The sequence below is a fragment of the Lonchura striata genome, chromosome 7 (genome assembly GCF_046129695.1).
Source record: "Lonchura striata isolate bLonStr1 chromosome 7, bLonStr1.mat, whole genome shotgun sequence".
NCBI lineage: Eukaryota > Metazoa > Chordata > Aves > Passeriformes > Estrildidae > Lonchura > Lonchura striata.
Genome location: NC_134609.1, coordinates 3,584,874 through 3,609,499, shown reverse-complemented (window position 1 = coordinate 3,609,499; position 24,626 = coordinate 3,584,874). Strand labels below are relative to the sequence as shown.

Genomic DNA, 24,626 nt, shown 5'->3' with positions numbered 1-24,626 from the left:
TCTAGACTTGAATTAAAATCTGAAATGAAGTTGCATTCCATTCTTCATATGTCTACCTCACAACACCATGGCAAGTAGTGACTGGCTTTTTAAAGCTGCTGCTGCAAAAAGGCTGAAAATAAGCAGAGAAGGAGGTGTTGCACATTATTACTACTATATACATGGTAGACAGGGCTATGAAGCATGTGATACTTCCTTATGGCTGTGCATTTTCTTCTTTCATAATGGAAGGGTCTTATCCTTCATAGAACAGTAAGAACCCACAAGTACAAACACATGTTCACATCTTTGGTGTTTGGACTTTTTAAACAGGTTCATCTTTCAAAGACTAAATGTGTCATTGTTTATCAGGCTGTGAATAAGTAAGTATACGACTGCTGCAGTGATGGCAGAAACACTTCCATTCATTCCTAAAACCAGATCCTGGTCTTCAGATAGCTGAGGCTTAAGAAAATAAGGTTTAATTTGGTGCTTTAACATGGGAAATTACTTTAATTAGGTCAGTCTATATGTTTTTCTGCTCTCTTTCAGAATGGATGCAGGAATTTGTAAAGACATTACCATTTTCTGTAAGAATATAATTTTTAGGCAGATTTTCAAAAATCACTTAGCTCAGAGAAGCTGAAAGTTAAGTTGAGCGAATGATCTTACACTAATCTCAACTGTGCTCTTGGGAGAAATTGGGGTCCATATTGTTCACTCCAAATGTGAAAGTAGGAAAGTACTAATTATTAGCAATTTCTTAAAAATGGATCTTGACATTTGCCAGACTCAACAACCTCTCAGGTTATTTCATGGGACCTTGTGGTGCTTTATGAAACATGAAGCCTGAATCCTTTGGCTTAGATTACCTTGAGCGGCAGTGCCATCTTCTTTCTAGAGAGATTCTGTGTCTGGGTCAGGCCACTTTTAAAAATCGTACAAAATGGAGACATTTTAAAAACTGTCTCAACTGTAGAAACAGAACTGTAAAATCAATAGGAAAAAAGTATTTACAAATATTTTGGTATTTACAAATATTTGTACATATGTGTTCTGTGTATGTTCTAACTGGTAGAAATACAAAGGCAAGCAACTCTGTAGAAAATGCCTGTATCAAAATGAGTTGACTTCTAGTGATCCAGGGGACTGCTTTTTTCTTTTTGTTAAGGCTTAGGTTATTCAGACCAGGCAGGTCATAAGACTCTTTGGTATGCAGTTTAATGGTGTTGCATAGCTCTTAACTGAATCCTCCAGCCAAAGATGAGGTAACATCTGAAGAAGGTTTCCTAAAATTTCTGGAATGAACAATGTTCTCATGTCACAGTAAACAGCATTAGCATGCCTGCACAGTTGTTGCTGCTGAAGTTCCCCCTGTACATGGCATATTGTTCATCACTCTGTAGTTATAGCCCTACCATTCTAGTAGTGCTCAATGTTTTCGTGCTTTCTATAAAGAACACGCTTGTCCTTCCATTTGAATACATGCAAGTACATAGGTCAGCACATTGCTACCAACAGTAATAACCAATCTTGTTAGTGCTCCCAACATTTCTTGATACTACAAACTATGGCTACAAAATCCCTGTGAATAATATCATATGGAACTAGTCAAAACCCACCATATAAATGGATTTTAAAAAGGTCCCATTTCTAAGAATTTGCTTGAGAAAGTTCTCCTACAATTTAGAAGACATTAATGTTCTCTTGATGGAAAAGATTACTTAGGCACTCAAGATGTATTTGATCATAGTAACCGACAGAGCCCTTCTGAAGAAGCTGTGGGAAATGCAACCTCTTCCAAGTCAGTAACTGCTCAGTGATTTTCTGATGGAGCTTGGGATTCCTCTTTTGGAGGAAAAGCAACAAACTCTTTCATTTCTTTCTCTTGGCGACCAGTAGCCTGAGCACGAGCTTCATAAGGCTCACATGGGCAGCAACAGACTTCTCCTTTCCTGCTCTTCTGCAGAACGGTGGTGCGGAAGTCTAAGGTTATCACTGCCAGCCGATACAACTGCAGAGTCACAACTAAGATATTCTTAGCTGTAAAAAATACCAGCATCTGATTGAATATTCTGAAGTGGCCCATCAGAATTGAACGCACAATGAAGAAGGGGCCATCCTGTATGAAAAGGCTGACGCCAATGTTCCAGAGTTCCGCACTGTACCTGCACAGCAGCAGGCTGGGGATCCGCCTGGCCGATGCGCTTGCTTTGCAGCCAATATGCTGTACTGCAAGGAAAGCAGTCACATTAAAACCATTTTATGAAATGGAGCCAGGGTTGGCCTAAAGGGCACTCGCAATACAGGGTACTCTGGATTATAAATGCATTCACCTGTAAACTTTGCAACATGTAGAATATCCCATTTCTGGGATGTTTTTCAGCAAAACACACTGAACTCACCTGAGGCACTTAGGTCATCTGATGAACAAGATTAAAAACCACTTCCCCTTCTGTATGCCTCAAACATTACCAGTATTAATACACTTCTAACAAAAAGCAGAAATAGATCACCTAATGATTCTTCACAACTTCCCCAGATCTTTTATGTGGTCAATCAACATGCCAGACTGGTATGCATCCTTAAGAAAAAAAACTGTGCTGAAAAGGAACAGCTAGTGCTGTAGCACTTCACTTCCTTCCAAGCTGTCTAAGACATTGCTTTTAAAATGTTCACTAGATAGCCATTGCCTTTTTCATGTCATAGTAAGAATAAGGCCTTTAAGTGCCAGGCAATATTGAGCATTGTGTGGTTTCTCTCTGCCATGTAAGACTTGAAGCACAGTTAATTGTTCTTAGTCTTGTGGGTATCAATGTCACACAACTGCTGGAACTTGCAGCCATGGGTTTCGCTTGGCTGTAAAGGTGGTGGTGGGCTCAAATGCTCTCTATGGTGTAGCGCCCAGAGAAGGAGCATCAAAAGGGTTTGTGGGGCTAAATTTGGCTGTGTTTAATGGAAATATGCAAAGTTTAATTAACCTGTCTCTTGGACAGGGAGATTTCATTGGTTTAATAAACATCACTACTTGTGATGCAGTCAGAATGTGATGCAGTAACAGCTGCCAAACATTGCAGCTTGCCAAAAGAATTCTATTGTTTGAGTCAATGCTGGGGTGGGGGGAGAAAGAGATAGACTCAAATGGAAAATTAGTTGTAAAATGTAGAAATTTACTGAATCCATTAGGCAAAGCTTCAGCAGCAGCTAATGTTTTAAATGCTTTTGTGCCATTGCTGCTTAATAGTCCTAACTGCACTGCTGTAGTCTAACCATAAGTGCCTAAAAATTTCTTTTACGTCATGTTTGATGTGTGAATAAACATTCTGATGCTTGAACAAAAAGTACTGTTTGTGCAACTGTATAGAACTACCTAAAATGAACTGCACCCATGGTAATTTCAGGGAAATAGGTGTTCAGTGATTTAATTTTAACTGGTAAATGCAATTAAATAAGTAGAAAAGCAACAGCTAGAGGAAAAAATGAACAGATTGTTTAAGTGCTATTTGAATTTATTTGTGTGGTGGTGATGTATAGAGGATGTTTTTTATTTGGTTGGTTGAGGTTTTTTTAAACCTGACTGCTGTGCATCTTTAATAGAATACATTTTAGCAGTAGCAGGAATTTTACCTATGATAAAGCTGAAATGTGATTGCATCTGATTTTTTAGGAGGTAAGCTGCTGAGCTGAAATGCTGAAATATTTTCATAACTTCCCTGTTGGAAACAAAGCCTAGCACTGTCCATGAAGAAAATACTAATGAACAAAGTAGTATTTCAGGGTTTTTTAACTTATTATTTTAGTCAGTGTGTCAGCCTAGAAATCTATTTTGTATAGATGGTACTGAGGGTAAGGCATTTTTGGACTGCTATGGTTGTTGCAAACTTGTTGTGATTGGAGGCCAAATTGGTTGGAACAGATGATGCTCCAGAGAGCTTTCACTGTTCTTTTTGGACAGGGTGAAGCCCTTTCTGCCCAGGAACAAACACAGCCCTGAGCTGGCTGAATAGCTGACCCTTTTAGATTAATAGAGCAGTGTGCAACCCCAACACCATACGGTCCTTGAGGTCTCCAGTGAATAGGTAATTTCTCCTGTAATTTTGGCTGTGCTATTTGGTGGTTCACAAGTTCCTGCCTCTCTGTCAGGTCTAGGACCTACCCAAATTTGAGGCATAATATAATAGACCAATTCTAATGTGAGAGCTCACATACTGAAGTTTAAGGCAGTAACAGGCAACTGGAGCAACACAATAGTGTAATCATTTTTTCCTTTTCCTGAAAGTAGACAGCTCTATCAGCGAGATCAGAGGTTAGCCAGAAACAAGTGTTTCCTCAAAAGAAACCACAATGAGCTTTCTTCAAAAGCTGTTGTCATATGAATTCCTCTCCACCAGGAGTCCTTGGTAAACTTGTACTGTGTGCACAGCCACAAGATGTACCAGAAAAACTTAAGAGCATTTTTTCTCTTTTCTTGTCTGTATGCAAGTACTAACCTGCAAGATCAAGTGGAAACTGTAACATACTCCAGGTCCATACAGCAAGAATTGCATTTATGAGAGCGTAATTCTTCCTATGGGAGGGGAAAAAGTGATAACAATGAAGATGCAGTTTCCTTATGAGATCACAAAAATGCTTCCTGTAGTGTTTGGCATGTCATTTAAAGGGTAGTTGAGCGAGACAGTGATTGGTTTATTTATATGTGCTCTTACAATGCAACACTAAGGGAAACAGAAGCACCTTTTGGTATGGAATTTTTGCTGTTAAGGTTTACATGTTCCAGCTGTGTAATTACCCTTAATATCTGAAGCTAATATAATAATAATAATAAACGTATAAGAATAGACTGTGAGGGGATATCAGAGGGATATCTTTTAGGGGATATCTAGTGATTGCATGCTCCTTGCAAGCCTGAAGCTTCTCTGCCAAGCAGGAAGGATTCTTTTCCTGCTCTAGAAGCCTTGCTATGATATTTACAAAAAATAAATAGTATTTGTTACAAAGGATTAATCTCTTCTGTGACTCTTTCTTTATGATGGATGTTCACAGCTCATCTCTCAGCAGTGTGAGGGGGAGGTGAGCTTACTTACTCTGGGAGAGATCACAGTGTTGAAAATTTACACCAGACTGTGCCATTCCCTTTCTTCTTATCTTTGAACACTTTGTCAGTCTACCATGAAGTACACATGAGATAACCAAAGAAGCAACTTGGATAATGAATCACTTAAGCCAGCTCTAGTTGCTTCCTTGCCCATCTGGAACAATTCATTACCTTGAAGGAGGCTTACTGTGTATCCAGTGTTTCAGCTCCTGTAGCCCTAAGGGCTGATGCTGCCTGGCAGTTAGGCTGCTCCTTTGGCTCTCTGAACCCTTTCATTGTGATGATGTGACATGCTTCTCTGCTGGCAACACGTGGGTAATCCCCAACAAAGCTCACAGGACTTTCTCAGGGGGAAAGGCAAGAGCAGGCACACAGAGCCCTTCAATGTAGCCTTCTGCTTTCTATGGGAAATGTGGTTTTACCAGTCTGAACACTGCACATTACACAAGTATCATCAGCAAAAAATCCTTACCGAACTTCCTCAATGTCCAAGGTTTCACTAGCAAATTCAAGTATGTCTGCTGCTGTTCCCACAAACATGAGAAGCAGCTGAGACAACTGATCCCGGGTGATTTCAACTCCAATAGGGAGAAGCCATCTCCCAACTACTAGTAGCAGTAGAAAAGTCTGGTGTAGGGCCAGTGTCCATACAGTCTCACAGATAGTGGAGAGCTGATTGACAAAGACTTTAGCCTGTTTAAAAGACAACAATAATATACTGTAACTTCAGGAGACTGATGTTAGAGATACTGTGTTTATCTTTGAGACTGCTTTTGTTCTCTTTCACGTTGTATGAGAACAAATAATTTCCATCTGGCAGGCCTGGTTTAACAAGGCACTTTAATACAAACTTTGGATAATGAATATCAAATCCTTCTCTGTGTACTACTCCTCCTGCTCTCATTTTTCAATTGAGTGTTATCCTTTACAAACTCACTACCCAGGCACTTTCTAAATTCAGTTACTGAGATTCACAAGAGAATGGTAGGGTCACCTCTTCTTTACACAGAGACTGGTCTTAGCAACAATAGTTAGTATGCAGCATGCTGTATTTTCCACAATGTGGTTTTCTAAACTACAAATATATATAATACACATGGCCTGGGTTTGCCTTTTTTTTTTTTTTTTTTTTTGCTTTTTGCTGTGTTGTTTTACTCACAAGGTGCTTATCTGTAATTGTCATAAGATCTCTACCAGAAACAGGAAAAGGTGCCCTACCGTCTGAATGATGTGGTGATCTGTTCCCTCACTTCCATTACTGCTCTCTCTGGATTGATTGAAGTCTTGATTGCTGACATTGACCTGAACAGCCCCAGGCTCATTGCCACAGTACTGTTGTGAACAAAAACATGACACGTGTAAACATCCTACCCAGGGAGCAGATGTGCTCTAAGGCTGAGTCTCCCGTTTTGCTGAACTGCAGAGGGTATCTGATGTTTACAAAGGTCCTCACGTTTAATGTAATTCCCCTCTTCTTCAGAAGGGAGGAATTCCTCTCATGAAGACAAGAGAGATCTTTTGGTAGGTTCCTGAGAAAGTACAGGGTTGTACTGCAGAAGAGGATGCAAATTCAAAGGCCAATGGAGAGGGTGACACCTCTGTGCTCTTAAGTCTGCACCCCGTGAATGTGATCTGTTTTGCAGCTCTCCTGAACTTGCTACTGGATTCCCTACATGGTCTCTCTTTGGTTAAAACAGTCGAATATGGTAAAAACTGGTTGTGGTCAAGCCCTATATTCAAACTTGTTCTCAAAATATCTGCTTTTCTTTTCTACTATCCAGGAAAAGCTCTCTGAAAAGGTCAGTTTCATTTTTCTGTATGACTTCCCTCAAGGCTGAAAATTAGTTAAGGTAGGATATTTGGGTTGTATCCTCCACCTCTCCTGCCCCTGCTGTGCCTTATTTTGTAAGGAAATACATAGGGTGAGAGGTGAAATAAAGGAGTATTTAAGAGAACTAGACCTGTGTTGTTGCCTATCCCTTTGAAATAGAATAAAAGGGTATTTTCACTTTTTGCAAGTACGTGGTGATCTGGGAAATTGAATGTTCACTAAAACATACTCCAACTACAGTAAAGCAGTGGTGGGGCCACATTCTGTCTGCAGCACTGTCCTGCCTTTCTACCTTCACACCCAAGGCTGGTCCAGGAGCAGCTGTGGGGGGGCATGGTTCCAAAATCTGTCTTCATAACAATCTGTAACATCTCTCCATTGTAATAAAAAGAGGATAATTAGAAAATCAAACCATGCTGTTACTAAAGACTTTTATCCTGTCCTATTTTTGTGAGAATTGCAGAGGATTTGCATTTCTCCACTGGGCCCCCCACCATTTTATTGCATGGGGATTGATTTTCTGTGACAATTGGAATGTGTTTGAGAGCATACTGAGTAGTTGTGTTCAGCATAAAGCCTGCCAATATAAGAACAACGTTTTTCAGGAAATTTCAGATTCTACTTTGATGCTTTGCTTGGTCTCTGATAATGTTGTTCAGTATCTAGGTAAGTGCTGCCTCTTGTCTGACCTTATAAATTTCCTGTGACTTGAAAAACCTGGAAAAAATGTCAGTGCTTGTTGCTTTTAGAGTTGGCGGTAAAGAGTCTTAAGCTGAATGCTTGTTTTATTTGAACAGTGGGTGTGAGAGTCTTGAAAGATTGACACACAGATGTGGGGAAGATGATATTTCCATTTGGTCCAAAGTTCTGGGCATGGAAACAGTGAGATGGAGGGGTTGGTACTCTCTGCCTGGCTACAGCCTTGTAGGGCTAATCTCCCTGAGTTTGCCCTTTAACTAAAGCACAGAGAGGGAAAAGCTTGTTTGAAGGATATTTTGGAAATGAAATTTAATTGGTGCTCTGGAGAGGCATGTGTAGCTGCTGCCTACAGAAAAACCCTGAAGTCTATAGAGACCCATCCCAAGGTCAAAGTCAGGCTGAAATAAATACTGCCACTGGCTGTGTGACACCACTGAGGAGACCACAACCTAAAAATATTGCATAGCTGTCCTAACCACCCCAGAATACTAAGAAGTGAAGATCATCAAGTAGCCTGGGTAGAGCAAAGGGATGACTAACCTGTGCAGCAGGAGGAAGGCTGACTCTGACAGCCTTTGGTTTGTCATTAAGTCTGCATTTAAGCTCACCCCTCTGGTCCCTTGTCTGGGCAGGCATGGTAATAGGAAAGCAGCCATGAGGCTGTACAAAACTTCACATCCAAGGCTGAGGCAGCTTGATTGCTAGAAGTAGGCAGAAGAAACCATGCCATGGTTCGCAGGGGAGCTCTTTTTCTCTTGTTCTAGTGGAACAAAGGTGCGGAAAATACCTCTAAAAAAATTAATTCACATTATTGGTGTCTTTGGTGTCTTTCCTTCTATGTAATTTTTATGTGTACTTTCTGCTGAGAGGTGGGTTGCTATTTCAGAGCAAGGCTCAATGATCTTGGCCACTCCATAGCTCTTCTCAATTGCTTCCAGGCAGGAAATGGAAATCTCCATCTGCAAAGCCAGTCATTTAAATAGGCTCCTGGTTTGTTTGGGTTTTTTTTAAGTAGGCTTCTGTTTTTTTCATTTAAGTATGTTCATATCTTGTTTGGGTTTGTTCTTCTCTGACTATTTAATGAGTGGTGATTGTGAAGTCATTCACTTGAAAATTTGGAGAAGAGCCTTTATTTACATCATGTATATGCATATAAATAGGACTGTTGGTGCCAGGCATATTTACTTATCAATTTATGGATGTGCAGTGACTAAATGGGAATGTGACAAGAAGCAAGTGAATATTGTTTTACTGTTTCACAGGTATTTGATAAACAGGGTTTGCCTTTTTACTACTAGACCCCAGTAAGTCCTAAATGTTGACTGTGTACCAAGCCAAATAAAAATGGTTTTGTTTTCTGTACAAAGATAAAACAGGAAGAAGCTGTACACATTTCGTATAAATTCTGACTTGGCTTACTTTCTTTTGTTTCTTCTGAGATGATTCATATGCCATCTAATCAAAATGGAAATGCAGTTGCATGACATGGTGTTCCAGAACATGGCCTGCAGAAAAACTCACTGCCAGTGCATGGGGGCACCTGAAACACCAAACTAACTCAGGCAATTTCTGCTTGCACCTTATTCACAATCTATTATTTTCAAATAAAACTGAGGTTAGCTAAAACTTTTCATAATGGGGCCAGAATTGGGGTGTAAAACTGACACTTGAATATTAGGGTGGAGTTCCCTCAACCTATGCATGGGGCTGAGGACATTTTGGAATAGTCTAGCCCTTCCCTGGAACAGGCCCTGTGCCAAGCAACAGGTACCTGGCTTGCTGTCTGTGCTATGCTACAAACAGTGTGACTGTCACTATGGAAACACATGTGATGTCAGAAATTCAAAGCACTCCTGACTGCTTCATTTTGCTCATACAGGAAAGCTGAAATGTAAAACATGAAGAAAATATTATCTAAGTTGTTTTCCAAGTTGAGGAATATAAAGGGTATGGCAAGGAAGGAATGGTGAAAGATGTATGATCATTTGTGGAGTTCATTATGGTATAATTTTAGCTGATAAGAGAATCCCACCTTAGAATGAGGGTGAGGGAATGGACAGTAATATTCACTATATCCCCAAAATGTTCAAGTTAAGGTGGTTAAAAATAATTACAAAGTTTACCAAGTATCTCTCTTATTCCTGACTAGAAGTCTGCATTGACTACAGCCCTGGTAATTGGGTAAGCCCTGCAAAAGGTGGTCAGTTACTGCTTGCAGTGGCACACCAGGCATTAGCAAAGTTAACAGAGCCCTGAGATCCTGAACATTATTATGGAAGAGTGTTTGGGCTTTTTGATGGATTAAATGGTTTCAATTTGCTTGACAGCAGACAGCAATTTTTTCTCTGTACAGTTCAATTGACTTTGTCATCTCTCCCAAACATATATTTCATCTCCAAATACATTACCACAAAGCAGTAGTTCCTATGTAGTCAGTATTTCATCCTTGGTATATGAATGGCATTATATGTCCAGTTCTGCAGTACACAGAGGCAGAATTGCCTCTGTCTTCAGGAAGAGAGAATCCCCTATTAGCACCTGCTTTAAATAACAGCACTGACATGAGAAGCTGATGCTTCTTGGTAAAGGTTCAACGTGAGATCAAAGTTCTACTGCCTTAAAGATTACACACTGTTTTCATAGTGTATATATTAAAAGTGTGGATCCAGTGACTGCATTCTGTTTGCATTTAAATAATGAAATCCCAGGAATACATCAGTATCAAGCGTAGTGCTAGTCTGGGTCCTGTGTTTGAGATTATTTGTTAAGAAAGCTGCTCCCCTTCTGGAGGTATTGTTTTTGAATTTGTTAGATTGTGTGTTTCCAAAACTCTCTATCCTATCTCTCCAGGTATAAACTAAGCTGTTAACTTGATATACTCCCTCTTTAATTCACCATAGCAGTATATCAATAAAAACAAAGTATGCCATGTTCTAACATCATTTTGGGAAATAAACTGCTGCCTTTGACTACAGGATTAGCCTGTTTCTTGAACCAGATTTAACTATGACAAATGTTCTCAATATCCACATTACCTTTCTGTGTCTGTTTAAGGAGATTTGGGAAAACAAGAAGACAATAAATTCCTGCTGCTGTATTTAGAAAAAGCCTAAGGCATTTTTAGTGTAAACACAATTTTGAATATTTGATTATGCTTCTGTGGACTCTAACAATGTTTCAAAGGAGAAAATGAGGCACTAGGTCTTTTTAGTCTAATTTATGTATTTTCTTCTGTTATTTTGTTCTTGTTTCAATCTGAACTTTACTACTATGGATGTAGGGCACTGCATATGTGCAAATACTGGCACAGGCAAAATTTTTTTCACTGCATGGAAGTGCTATAGGGATTTGAAACTAGCCTGCATGAGGGTTGACTCAGTGAGACCTGTTGGTGAAGTGTCTCTGTTCTGGCCCTAACTGGCCCAGAACATTTGCCCTTAAAAATTTTACAATGTGCTTTAGTCCCGAGTTAGAATCCAACCCTCCCCACTCCTAGATTACTATGCACAAAGAAAGGAAGGATATAAACCTTGTCAGACATATTTCCAGCTGTGGTAACAATCTGTTCTCCTATTTTGCAGCAAACATGAGGTAACTTGAATTTAAGACCCCTTTCACTGATGCCTGTCTCAGTTTTGACTTGTTTGAAGTTGTGGCATTTGCTTCTAAACACTGTGAAACTCACTTTATTTTGCAAAGGTCTCTAAAGCAATGAAGTTTTTTTACCCTACTGAGGAAGATTCATGCTGGTAACCTGGAGGTGAAAGGCTGTGTTTTTCAAACTGGTAGTCCTCATTTCCACAGACAAAGAAAAATAAGTGGCCTCATTTTTAGCTAGGAAAGAGGCTCATTATCTGATAATTATGAAGTGCACAATAGTCATAACATAGCTGTAGCTAGATTGGGACACCTACCAATATGAAAGAGAGAACTGGAACAAGACTTAGCAGACTTCTGTCTGCATGCCTGAAGCCAAGCCATCAAATAATGCATCAATTTCAAACTAGTCCGTCTTGTCTCATAATAAATACCTGAGTCCCGTGATGAATTTCTAGTAGCCATAGTGATGGTACTATGCAAATCAGATATAAAAATATTGCTGGTGAAAACCTGTGAATGAAAAGAAAAGATATCTTGGTATTATGATACATCATAGATATTTTTCAGTGCAGATAATGTTTGGATATATGGTATCCTGTGCCTCTATAATTTGGGATATTAAGAAATAGGGTAACTGCAAATTAGAATTGCTATTATTGCTTGATTGTTTGTGATGTGTATTATAAATAATAGGTTTATCTACATCCATCTAAGGTAATATATGGAAATTTATTTAAAATATCTTTAAGAACTAACCAAAGGCACTTGGCTGTTTGTATTTCTATCACACCATTTTCTGTATTTAAATAGCCTTTACCTAACATGCTCTTTCTGATTTCATGAAGAGTGAATTAATACATTGAGTCACTTCACTGAGTGATGCTGAGATAAAGGTTGTTGTTCACAGTCCTGTGCATTGACACAGGAAAGGTAGAAATAGCATCAGTTTGCCTAAAACAAGCATTGCTTCAGTAGATCTTTTAGTTGTAGGCTGTGCATTTAAAATGGGTTTATGAAAATGGGTCTTGGCCTTGTTTCCCCACTTGTGCTAGCAGTGGTAGAATTTTCTAGTTCTCTCTCTGTCAGTCTTCTATATAATTGTGATCGGTTGGTGCTGGCCAAATGCCAGTGCACCCACAAAAATCATTTATTCAAATAAAACCAGCATAATAACTGATGTTGATGAAGCTTTATTATCTTCAGCTTCTTTAGCTGCGTTTATTCAGAAGTAATAGAGAGGTTCCATGACTTCTGCAAGTAGTGATTCTTGTGAGAGTGAGTTGCTGATATTTTCTTATTAAACATATGACATTTGATTGAGGTGGGTTTTTTGGCAATTCTCTACTTCTGGAGTAAGAATGAGATGCAATGCCACAAATTTTACAACTAGCTCTGCATGATACATATGAACTGGGCAGTGGGGTCCAACTCAGGACATTTTCTTGGTTCCTTCTATCCTGACACTGGCACATTCTGCAGTGAATTTAAACTGCTTGTAAGTATGCAACTGCAGCAACATTTTGGCCAAATGTCATTGCATTTACTGTTTGTCCCTATGTTGAATGTACCTTTATTTTGGTAATCATGACTTTTTCCAGTGAAGATTAAGTATTGAGAAAAACAAAATATCCTGATGCTTAGAGAAATAACTGGGTTACTGAACTGCTATGAAATGTTTCAAACTATCCCCTCTAAGATAGTTTGGGTTTTAATTTTTTTTTGTTTTTCATGGTTGAGAGGATGTTATTTGTTTTGGCAGTGGGTTTTGTTGTTGTTAGCTTTTTTTTTTCCCCTAAAAAAAAAAAAAAGGCTAGTGATTGTGTGGGTTTTTAGCCTGGTTATTTTGGGAGAGAACACACCTCTAATTTGAATGGAAGAACTAACATTTTACAGTATTTCCTGTAGGACTTCAGCACATGAAAAATCCATCCAGCTGGCAACAATACTGAGCTAATGATGCCACATCAGGCCAAGAGACTTCAGGGGCTTTAACCCTGCCTTTCTTTCAGAAGGTGCAGTCTAGAGGAAGTATTACATGGCCAGGCTCACAAGAAGACTTTTTTCCCACATGTGCCATTAAATGCTTTAGGCTGGTGTAATAAGTAACAGTCCTCTGTCAATAATGAACAGAGAATATGAGGGTGTTGGAGGCAGGAGTCCTGCTGCATAGTCTGCCACTTGCTTGGATTGGTGATTGTCTGTGGAGTTGTTTCTATAAATGCTGATGATGTCTATTCTGGGACTGTTTTCCACTGAAGCAGAAAGTTATCCTGATGCAAATAGATGCTGGCCATTTGTCTACAGTTCTCACCTATATATGTACTTTTATTTTGATGTTTAAAGTGCTGGACCACATCCATTTTCAGTATTTTCTTCTAGATAAATTTAGCCCAATCTTGTATGTATGCATCTAACATGGATCTGCTTTTGGTTTCTATTTTTGTTTGGATTTTTCAAAAGCTCCATTGCAAGTGTTCCTTTATGAAGATTCTGCTGCTACCTCCTCTCCCAAAAGAATTGGTTATGTTCAATCTGCCTGTCTCATTAACTGCATTTGGGACTCTGCTATTGTTCAATTTTCCAGTGTTCCAGGTTTCATCACTGCTTTTATTGCATTCAAATTTGGAGCCTAGAATTCTTGTGTGAATTGTCACACAACACTCCTTCAATAGAAGGACTTTCACATAATGACTTTCACAGGTTGCAATGCGCAGGATTTTAAGAACATGGAAATACTCCAGGGGTCTTCAGTCCTGGATTTGTCTCAAGGCCTGCCTGCAGTTTGAGTTTTTAACAATAAAATGTCCTAGTGAAATCTTGACAACTGGTTACATGACTGCCTCCTTTTCACAGAGCATTTTGTTTTGGCTGCCTGAGCGCTGATGAGCTGTAGATGACAACAGTAATTCTTTAGATGCATGTAAAACCCCATGTGCTTGGGCAAGCTCTGCTATGACTAACTTTTTTGTTCATTTCTCGGGCAGCCTTTCACTCATGAAAGTTCCTCTCTGGAATAACCTCTCAAATCCAAATAGTTAAGCCACTCTTGCTGTACCAAATAGTGGTTGCTACTCATCTTTTATTTTTTTTGCTAAGTTTAGGTTCATGCAGTAGTGTGGTGTTAGCACTGTTGCATGGAGGGGAGAGGGGGTTACACGGTCCTAGGGAAGGAGGTGCAATCCAGGGCACGGCAGGATGGGTGTCAGATGCAGGACATTTGCAGGGTCCCTCGGCACCCCTGTGCCCCTGCAGCGCGCAGCCCAGCCCGCTGTGGCGCAGGAGGTGCCCCCAGCCCGCTGCAGCCCCACAGCATCCACACACGTACCGCCGCACAGGGTGGCTCCCGCGTGGTCTGCTGTACAATTGTCCCTCCTGGAAGCCCTGTTTGGCAGCGGACTAGCCAAACCACCAGTTTTCCATCCCTGCCTCCCGGGAGCCGCCGGCGAGCAAACGCGATCCCTGAGCGCCCGGCAGCGCCGGGGCCGGGGCAGCCCCTGCTGAAACGCTGCCCTCGGGGGACAGCTTCCTATCTGCAGCAAGGTACATGCAAAGAAGCGAGAGGGGCTCCGGCGGAATATGCTCACCATTTGTAGCCTCTGCCTTGCTTAAACTTGAGGGTGAGCCCTGTCTCCAGGCACAGGAGAAGATTGAGCAGTGCCAGCAGCCAGTACTTGGGTTCCTTCTTCACAGCAGTCACTCTCCAAACCCCGATGAGCGAGTGCAGCACGAAGAGCAGGCGAGTGACCAGGGCATTGAGCAGCACCATCAGCTCCATGCCGCAGCACCCCCTCCCTTCGCCCCGCACCGCGGGGCCCCGCCGCTCTTAGGAACCCTGCCGAGCTACCTTGGCAGTCACCGGGAAGCCTGCGCCTCGCCGGCACACAGATCTCTTCTCCTCCTCCATCTCCACAAAGGGGCCCATTATAACAAAAAAGAAACAGCATCGCCCCTCCCCCAGACTTCCTGAAAACTTTTTGAAGGGAAAAAAAAAAAAAAAAAAATACACGCTTCCATGCTGCAGTGGTTTGCAGGCTCGGAACAGCCCTGGCCGGCCCAAGGCAGGGATGAGGAGCGTTGTTTCTGTCTCCTCTATATCGGCTCAAGGACCAAACATATCGAGATTTTCCCTCTCGCCCAGTTACCATCGCTCCGCAGCCCCACTTGCTGCTCTCGCCTCGTGCATTTCCAGCAAAGACACAACGAAAGGCACGTTATTAATTTGAATAATTTTTGCTGAAAGCTCCACTCTCCATTTCTGAGAGCACAAACCAAACCCGTCTTTCTGCTCTCCCTGAAAGAGAATTCATGTTTAGGAGCTTTTAAAATCGTTTAACATTGCAATGTAGAAAGCAGAACTTGTATGCTTAGTTCAATACTGGAATGCCCTGTGCAGCAGAAATCAGAATCTGAAATCTAGTCAAACCACTCTATTGTATGATCTACACCCTACTTCAGGACTAAGAAGCAGGGCAGTTGCAGAACTCCAGAAACGGGGATGAAATCTGGGCTAACTCTAATTTTACTGAATTTGTCAACAGGGGCATATACAAAAAATGCACTAAAGTTTGACTGTGAGGTCACTTACCTCTAGATGGACTTTTTGTATCCTGTGAGAAAGTGTATGAAGTACAGAATTTGTTTTAAAATTTCCTTTGTATTTCTCATAGAGATTATAAATTGTGTTAGAATTTACACTTGGTTAACCAAAGAGAAATTTCTTCTTGATCAAAATTGGCACTATGTTGTTCCAGTTTTTTGGTAATTTACTGCCAAAGCACTTAAATTGAGATAGCCAACTGTAAAATGCAAGTGTAGAATCAAGTCCATGTAAAGTACTGTGGAGTTTCAGAGGTCTTAACTTCCTAGATTTAATTTTAAACAATCCTGTTCTATTTAAACACAAGATGATATTCTTCTGAGAGCTGTGACCTTTCTAAGAAGGTATTTTTCCTCAATTGCTAAGATCCAGATTTTCCTTACTGCAAAGCCAAGCCTCTTCTTTTATGAAGTGCTGGTGCTGGCCAGCTGATATCCTTTGGGGCAGGGGATAAGGGAATACTACTTTACTTTAACCCTGCCCAGAAAAAAAAAGAAAAACAAAAGTCCATTCCACAGTAGAGATGACTCGCTTGGGAAATGCCTGAGTAAATAAATGGACTGTGTAGTATGTCTTTTTGAAGGAACAAAATCAAGCTCCTCACGCTCAGAGGAAAATGAATTCAAGTCAAAGACCTACTATAGATAATCCCTGCCAAAAGCCACCCTGCCATATCTTGCCTTGGGTGCTGCTGGTTCACAGCCCTTCCGCTGGTGTTAAGGTCAAATGTAGTTGAAGAGGAAACTGGGAACAGACAGATTGAAGAGATTGTTTAAACAAGATATTCCTCTGTGGGAGTGCTTAATGTCAAAGAAATGACTTGGGGAACTGGTATGTCCTATTGTTCATGGAGGTCCTTACAGGGCAGATAGATGTCACAAAACTTGGGAGGATAAGCAGTGTGACATTCTCATGATACTGTGCTCAGGAAGGATGCAGAGAGCTTTGCTGAGAGCTAAGTAATTCTGCATATTGAAGACATGTGGGAGCTGAGCTGCTTAACCAAGGTAGTTTCATCAATGAACAATCCAAACTTCACATCAGTGAAAGTCCCAAACTTAAGTAAGAAGATACAATATTGACTCTGCCTGCTCAGTAGTGGACCATGATGGCAGCACAACAGCCTGAATAGGGTGGGAAGTACTCATGGGCAGCTTAATTTCTTTGGCCTATAAGAGGCAAATATTCATCCAGACTTGACAGAGTGCCTTTTTAGATGTTTCAGTGGCTGTTTTGTGGAGCAACAGGATCAGGAACCCATGAAGGCAGTGCTTGACTTGAATCCTGAGGGGTTTATGGGATATGATGTGGGGAGTAACAGCTGAAGAGGTGCCCTGAAAGGGGGATCTTAATGTGCTTAGATTTGGCATCCTTGCAGGAGTAAGACAAGCCAGAGTTCTCTACCATTGCTCTGCTCAGCTTCAAAAAGGAAAATTAGACACAGATCAGCAGGCATGTTGAAAATAAGACAGATGGAACACCTAACTCTTTGCAGGGAGTGTGGATATTTCTTCTGTACATCACATGGGAAGTGCAGAGATAATAACGGTGCATCAAGAGAAACTTGAGAAAGAGTGAGAAGAAGCCAGCATTTGCAGGGTAAGTGAGACTGCAGGAGCAAGAAGGCATTCTTCAAAAAGCTGAAATGCTGTCCAGCTGAAGAGAACTGAAAAAATTATTAACTCTAGTATGGACAAACATGATAAGGTTGGCTGAAGGAGTGTGAGGGATAATTAGCAATAAAACATATTAATTAAAATGTCAGTTGTCTGTTCAAACAGGTTGTGACTAGGAAGTCTTTCAGGGAATTATTTGGTCAGTGGACAGCCAGGTGGTACAGAAACCCTCAGGTGTGGTATTTCTTGGGGGAGTGGAGTCCCAGCATGAGTACAGATGCACAGTATAGTTTGAGAAAGCACTGACTTCTGCATAGAACCTTACAGAAGGGGTAATTTTAGGATCTTTTTTCTCTATGATTCTGTATGTGCTAGTGTTCCATCGATTAAATTCTTTAATATTTTCTACTGATCTGCATCTTAGACTTGTCAGGATAGTTGATCATGGGCTAGAGAATTGTCTAGGGAGGAACTTTGTTTACCTTGTTTTTTCTACTCTTTTCCTAAGGATGGAGTTAGTTCTAATGATGGATGCAGACAGTGGAATTAGATGGACTTTGCCCTGACCTGAAACGACTGCATTAGTAGAGACTTTCTGATGTCTGAAGAAATTAATCTGGTGTGGGTTGTAGTGTTGGTTGGATCCAAGCTGAAAGCCAGATTCATGTCTATTTGTATAGAGTGCTCTACTAATGATACATCCTCTTCCCTAGCTTTTTTTTCTCCCTTTCCCTGGGAACCCTTAAGAGTTAATGTTTGCAGGAGCTGCTGTACTCTGGCAAAGCCTGGACACAGTGGTGTGAACATGCATCACATTGTGTGGGATTTTCATCCAAGGCACCTTGGCAAGATCTACTGCACAGCTCTGCCACATAACAGCCAATTGCAGCTTGTTGGACACATTTGGGAGATATTAAACCTTACTGTGCCCCCAGTACCAATGATCTTTTTGCTGGAATAGGGAATCTGGCACTTTAAAAACTGTGCCACAGGATCTCTGTGCCTGCGTTGAATAATTCCTGCCTTTTAGTTGAGTCACTATGATGATTGCACTAAGCATAACTGTGAGAAATGTGGAATTGCACCAGTTCTCAAAACCAAACTAGGGTAGGAGGTGCTTCACTAGCTGAACACGAGTCAGCAGTGATGGGAGGGTCACACTGGCACATAGATACAGAGCTGAAACCTGCCAATGTCCATCTTGTGCTTAGAAGGGCCTTAGCTGAAGTGCTGCCCTACCTTGGCTCAATGAGGGAGGAGCCAGTGGAGAAGGGCAGGAGTGTTCCTATAGTAGGAAATGACTTAAACAAATGGTTCCATTTCAGGTGGCTAAAGTGACATCCTTGTCAGGCTGCAGTGCTTATAGAATCACAAGACCCCTGTTCAAGTACCTGGAGGTGCGTCGTGAACAGCAACATGGAGGGACTCCAGTTTGAACTGGAGTGCAGGGCTCAGAAAATCCTTGTGAAGAGGAATTCCAGAACAGAAGTTCTGTGAGATTTTGTGATAATATGCAGTTGCTTGTTCTGTTTTAGGGTGGGTTTTTTACTCTTTGTGGGAGCTCTGAACAAAGATTATCAGAATTTACTTCTCTTGCTTACAAAATGGGATGTTTTAGGCAGTGAAATTTGGGGGTAATGGCTAATTGCCTTCAGTTCAAGAGACTTTGAAGATTTGATTTACGATATTCATAAAGAAATAATTATAGGGTATTAAGCTGGAAGAGACCAGGGATTAGAAGGGGTCGTAAATTCAATGTGAGTCAGCAGTGTATTCTGCTGTGAAGGAGGCACCCTGGGATGTATAAACAGACCTGTAATATGCCAGATTTCTGTTATTTCTTCTGTCTTCCTTGGTGCTGGGAAAAGCCTCAACTAAACTACCCTATTTCTAGTGATGCTTTTCCAAGGGAGAGTTGACAGGATAGAATGTCCAGAGATGGACAAGACTGCTGAGGAAAGAATAAGATACCATCATTCAGTGTAGAGAAAAGAAAACCGAGATGGAAGTTGCCATGTTTTAGGAATAGCCTGTTCACCAGTCCCAAAGCAGAGGGAAGGAAGTAAAAGGTTTAAAGAGGAAAAAAAGGAGAAAAAATGCAATTAGATGTCTGGAGACATGTCTTGCTAGGAAGGACAGTGAAGCACTGAGATTGTGTGGAGAAATGTCCATGATGCAAGCTTTTATGCACAGATTAGGGGAACGTCTGTCAGGGATGACAGCAGCTTAGTTATCCCTTGGGGTAGAGGGCTGACTAGATGATCTCTGGAGGTTTCTTCAAGTCTTTTACCTCCTAGGGCTCTAAGGTTTGTTTCTTTATTATCCACTCATTGTCTTGAGTCTCTAAGGAAGTTTCTTGCTTAAATTAAATCTGTTTAGTTTTACTTGCACAGGGCTCTTAAAGAAGAGGAAATTGTTCTGCTTTCTCAATGCTTGACTGCAAACTGTGAATAATTATGACAGCCTTATAAAGAGATCACCGCCAGTGGCAATTAACATACATGTTGAAACAAATGGGAATGATTTAGTTGTACATGTGAAACAAAAAAAACCTATCCAATTCTGTCTTAAGTGAAAGCCTAACTATTGCTGATCAAATTCAAGAGGGAAAAGCCAAATCTTTCAAAATATGATATGTGATAGATGGTACTAGCTATAGCTCAGTAAGGGTGTGAAGGAAATGGATAAAGGAGTGAAAAAACCAGAGTATAAAAAGATTAGCTCTCTAGTAAAGAGCCAATATGACTGCAGAAGCATTAAAGTCCCTGCAGGAGATTTACTGAAGACTCTGCCCTGGATTAGAATTTGATATAAAATAATTTAACTGAAGTCATACAATTTCTATGCCATTTGTAGCTGAGTTAATAGCATATGTTCCTGGAGGATTACAGTCAATGATTAAGGAAATTAGGTTTTGTTTGAATTTAATTTAGTTGTATAAAGCTGCTACAATAATTTACAGCTTTGATATTTAATATTTAATAACCCAGATCTTAAAAGAATCTGAGGTATAGCAATGTCATCATATATTGAAATATTATCCCCATAAGTCATTTATATTTGCTAGTTGAGAAGAATGTTCATCAACTAGATGGGCTAACAGAGAGCTACTTGATAAAAAACCAATGCAGTTTTATAGGTAGTGGTAGTGAAATTTTTCTGTATCTGCTATCCAGTAAATCATAATTCACTTAGAGAACTTCTCAATCTCAGTTTCAGTCTTCATAAGAATATAACCCTGATAGTTTTCTTTTATCTAATTTCCTAGCTTTTTGGCTTTATGAACATTACAAATCCTGTCTGTTCTTCCTTATAAGTGTGCTTCTGCTGCTCCTCTTTTCATTTAAAAGAAGTCATAAAATGCTCAGTCTCCAATTTAGCAGGGTATCCTGGTCCTGTTGAGAGAAAAGGAGGCATGTAAAAACACCCTCATCTGAAAATCAAACCTCCAGTATTTCAGGCACCTTTCTATTTGCCACTAAGTTTGTAAGAGCCACGAGGCATGGTCCAAGTCCTCTCCATAATGAGGCCGTCAACTGCAGAATCCAGTCTCAAAATATTCTTGTGTGAGCTTATCATCCAAAGTGCAAACATGCACTTATTAAGCAAGAAAGCAAAAGGCTTCCAATGGCCAGCCTGCTCTCTCATCTCTCCATGTTTCCCTTCTTGGGCTTGTAGACATTTCTTTCCTTCTCTCTACCCTTTCCTAGGAGGAGAGGACCCTTCAGGTTGGCTCTTTTGGGTAGCTACCACCAGTTGTGGGCCACTGCCTTCCAAGACTCAGATCTGAAAAAGGAGGGTGAGCTTAGCACAAACTTCAGCTCATTTGTAGCACATTGTGAGTCCAGGCTTTCAGAAAGGAAGGAAAGCACTGGCAGCCTGGCAGGACAGTAATGAGTGGCCATGGGTCTGCCATAAACACAGGCCCTGGCTGGAGTGGGAGGTGCTGTGAGCTGGCAGAGCTCCACTGACATCAAAGCTTCTGCAACCCCGAAACATGGCAAAGAGGGGTGTGTTTCCCCCTCTGATTAAAAGTGGGGGGAAGCATATGAGCAGTTTATAGCTCCCTACAGTTATACATCTTTTCTGTTGGTTTTATAGTTCAGGAAAAAAGGCCCTCTGGAAAGGACCATTTTTTCCTTGAAGAATAGAAAGAAAGAAAAGGTTTCAGGTGTTTTATTAGGATTTGTAATGCCTCCTTCAGCCTGGGCTCTATTTCTGGGAACACACAGTAGTTCTGCAGCACTGTGTATTTCAAAGAAGAATAGAAGCAACCTTGTTCTTCAGGCACTGTTTCAACTGTGACTGAAGTGGGAGACCTAAAGTTACCAACAGTGGAAAACTGCAGCATTTGTCCTCAGCAAAGAGAAAAGCTTTCCATTTTTGCCTAGGAATCCTTGAATTGTCTTCCTAGTCATTGTCTCTCTCCTGCTTTCCAGTGTAAGGATAATGTGATGAGTTGACTGGAATAATACTATTAATGTTTGGGGCACAAAAATAAATGAAAGCTGGGTACAGATATTGCTAGTGAAAAGGCCAATCTCCTCTCACAGATGGAACAGAGGCAAAATATCTCAGGCTTTAAACAATGGTTGTCAAGATAAGCTGTAAGCTAAAAACTGGTGGCACTGTTTTTGTTTACCTTCTGCACAGTCTTAACAATTAAGTTTTTCCTCCATGGTCTGAATTTACTGGAATTCCAATGAAAGGGTTCCTATGGCACCCAGCCTAAGCTAATAAGCCTGAAGTCAAGCCAATACAGCCTCTGTGTCTCACTGCAACTTGTTTTCTTGGGAGTGATATCTTGCTAATTACAATCATATGCCTCTGATAAACTTAAGTCATAAGTAAGAGGGATGTAAAAATGTATATTAAAAGAAAATCCCCAAATCTGTAATGTTTGGGCTGAGTATCTGGGTACATGTATTGAGTCAGCTCTCACAAAGCCAGGCTATATCTCATCAGGAAACTCATGAAAGGACAGTGACTTCTCCTCTTCTCTGTGCCTGATAAAATGTCTTTTTTTAAAATTTTATTTTTGCATTTTCAATGATGTACGGGTTGTGTGTAGGCCTTTGCTATGATGTGTGCTCAGAATAGTTAAACAATGGTACTTGGCAATGGTCCTTGCAAGCTACTTTCTTCGCTGGTGATATTGGGATTCAGTGATGATCATCTACATACATTTTTTATGTATATTTTTATATACCTATATAGATTTTGCTAGTCCCTGACACATTTTCAGAATTTAATGAAGACAATAGTCATGAAGCTGTGTGAAAAAATCCATAATATTTTTACAAGCTAATTAGTTAAGCTGACTTTTTAATCTCTGTGTTGGAAGGGGCTGAAAGACAGGACGGTACCACAAAATACAGGTTGGCAGATTGGGAAATTACTTCACAAATGCAGCCAAGGGTAGGGGGAGCATGTAAAGAAATCAAGTCTCCCATCCACAAAATACCCTGCTAATCATATTCATCTTCACTGCAGTAGGAATATAATGACACAGGTCTTTGTCTCAGAGCAAGGCTTCCATAAACCTGTCAAGATGCTTAATTATGGTCTGTTGCACTGGACTGCCACAACCTGCTAAGAGAGAGAAAAAAAAAAAGTAGTTAGAGTAGATACTCCTTTTTAACTGGAATAGTGTACTGACTTTCCCATCTTGTTATCAGTGAAAGCTTCCTAAAGACAAAAATTTCCACATCTTTGTTGGTCGCAAAATATATTCAGTTTTACAAACAAGCTTCTTCCTAAAGGTTGCAGTTTCTGAACAAACCATCTGCTCAATCGTTTTCTATCCTGGCAAAAAGGGAGGCTGAGTGCCAGATTTTTTTTTTCCTGTGATGTTTACCCATAAGTTATTAATACCTATCTGACACCCACAGAGATCTTCAAACTTTTTTGTTGAGTAAAACAATATTTCTGACTTGTCTGACAATATCCAAAAATGAGTGAGCATTGTTTCTGATCACCTCCACTGTACAGCTCATAATGCCAGTTTGTTTATAAATAATGTCATCTGTTTTCTTCTCTCAAGTGTTTTATCCCACTGACTATATTTCCTTCATCCTTTATTTGAGACATCTGTCTATGCTGGTCCTGGTATGCATAATGACTTGAGAGATGTGAATAAAGAGAGCTTATATGGTGTAATAGACACATCCAAATATCTTCTGGAATTTAGACTCAGCAATGTCACTGTGTGGTCCTAATGGTTTTTAAACTGCTTTGAAGTCAGATGTCAATTCTGAATACTGCTGATGGGAAAAGCCACTTAAGAAAATCCAAAAACCTATCACCCAGAAAAACCAACTAATGATCCCAGCGAAGGGCTACTAATTCTTATGGATTTGCTAGGTCTGATAAAACAGAGTTTGAAATAGCAAAATTTTACTTGACAGGAGAATCTTCAGCATCTGGCAAGAAATAATGAGATGTTTTAGACTGAATTTTGTAACTAGTTGCTGACTTCTCCCTATTTACTATATACTAGTACCAGCGTTACAGGGTTCAAATGAGATGGTAGAAGAAAGGGTCTCTGTAGTGATAGGTCTGACATGTGTTTATGGCAGCTTTATCCTCAGACTCCTGCAGAGAAATTTTAGCACTATATCCCAGTATCTACCCCACTAAATAACATTCATGGGGCATCAAGCTCAATTTTTTGGATTTTTTTTTTTTTTATGGTAGTGGTGGTTCAGTTTTGAGTTGGTTTTTTTCAAGGGCAAAAATTAATTATTTTTATCCCATCAGAGTATTTCAGTTATGCCATCTTCTGTGAAATTTCTCAGTGGGGCAAGATAGTCCTGTCACTCCTTGAAAAACCTTGCCTCATTAATATCCTCCAGTAGCTCTGTGTTCTGGGGGTCTGATTGGGATCTACTCTCGTGTTCTTACTCTAACTCTGTAGGAATCAAAGTTTATCCAAATGTAATTTGTTTTTAGAAATCCTATTAATGGATTCTTTTTGTCAGCAACTGAATTGGAAAATAGAAGCTCTTCTAAAACAGTATTCATAAGGTTCTTTCAGTTCTCTACTTGGAAGTCCCTTTCAGGGTCTCAAGGATAGACAACATGGTTTTTAATGGCTTGTTGAAAGAATTGGGGAAGATATCTTCTTCACAGAAGGAACTTTCTATTATTTTTGACTGCATCAAGTAAAACCAAAATCTTTTAGAATAAGCCCACAACATTGTAGATATC

The 24,626-nt window shown here is 40.3% G+C and overlaps 2 protein-coding genes across 2 annotated transcripts in view; one reads left to right on the top strand and one right to left on the bottom strand.

Moving 5' to 3' along the window:
- CABCOCO1 (ciliary associated calcium binding coiled-coil 1) overlaps positions 1 to 24,626 on the top strand; it is a 141,177-nt gene that overhangs the window by 16,566 nt on the left and 99,985 nt on the right. The window lies entirely within an intron of this gene.
- TMEM26 (transmembrane protein 26) lies at positions 1,681 to 15,177 on the bottom strand. Its single transcript, XM_021535809.3, has 6 exons — positions 14,789 to 15,177; positions 11,636 to 11,714; positions 6,293 to 6,406; positions 5,547 to 5,767; positions 4,470 to 4,546; positions 1,681 to 2,211 (listed from the first exon to the last, which is right to left on the bottom strand). Exons 1-6 carry the CDS (start codon positions 14,977 to 14,979, stop codon positions 1,796 to 1,798), a joined length of 1,098 nt encoding a protein of 365 aa, XP_021391484.1. The 5' UTR covers positions 14,980 to 15,177; the 3' UTR covers positions 1,681 to 1,795.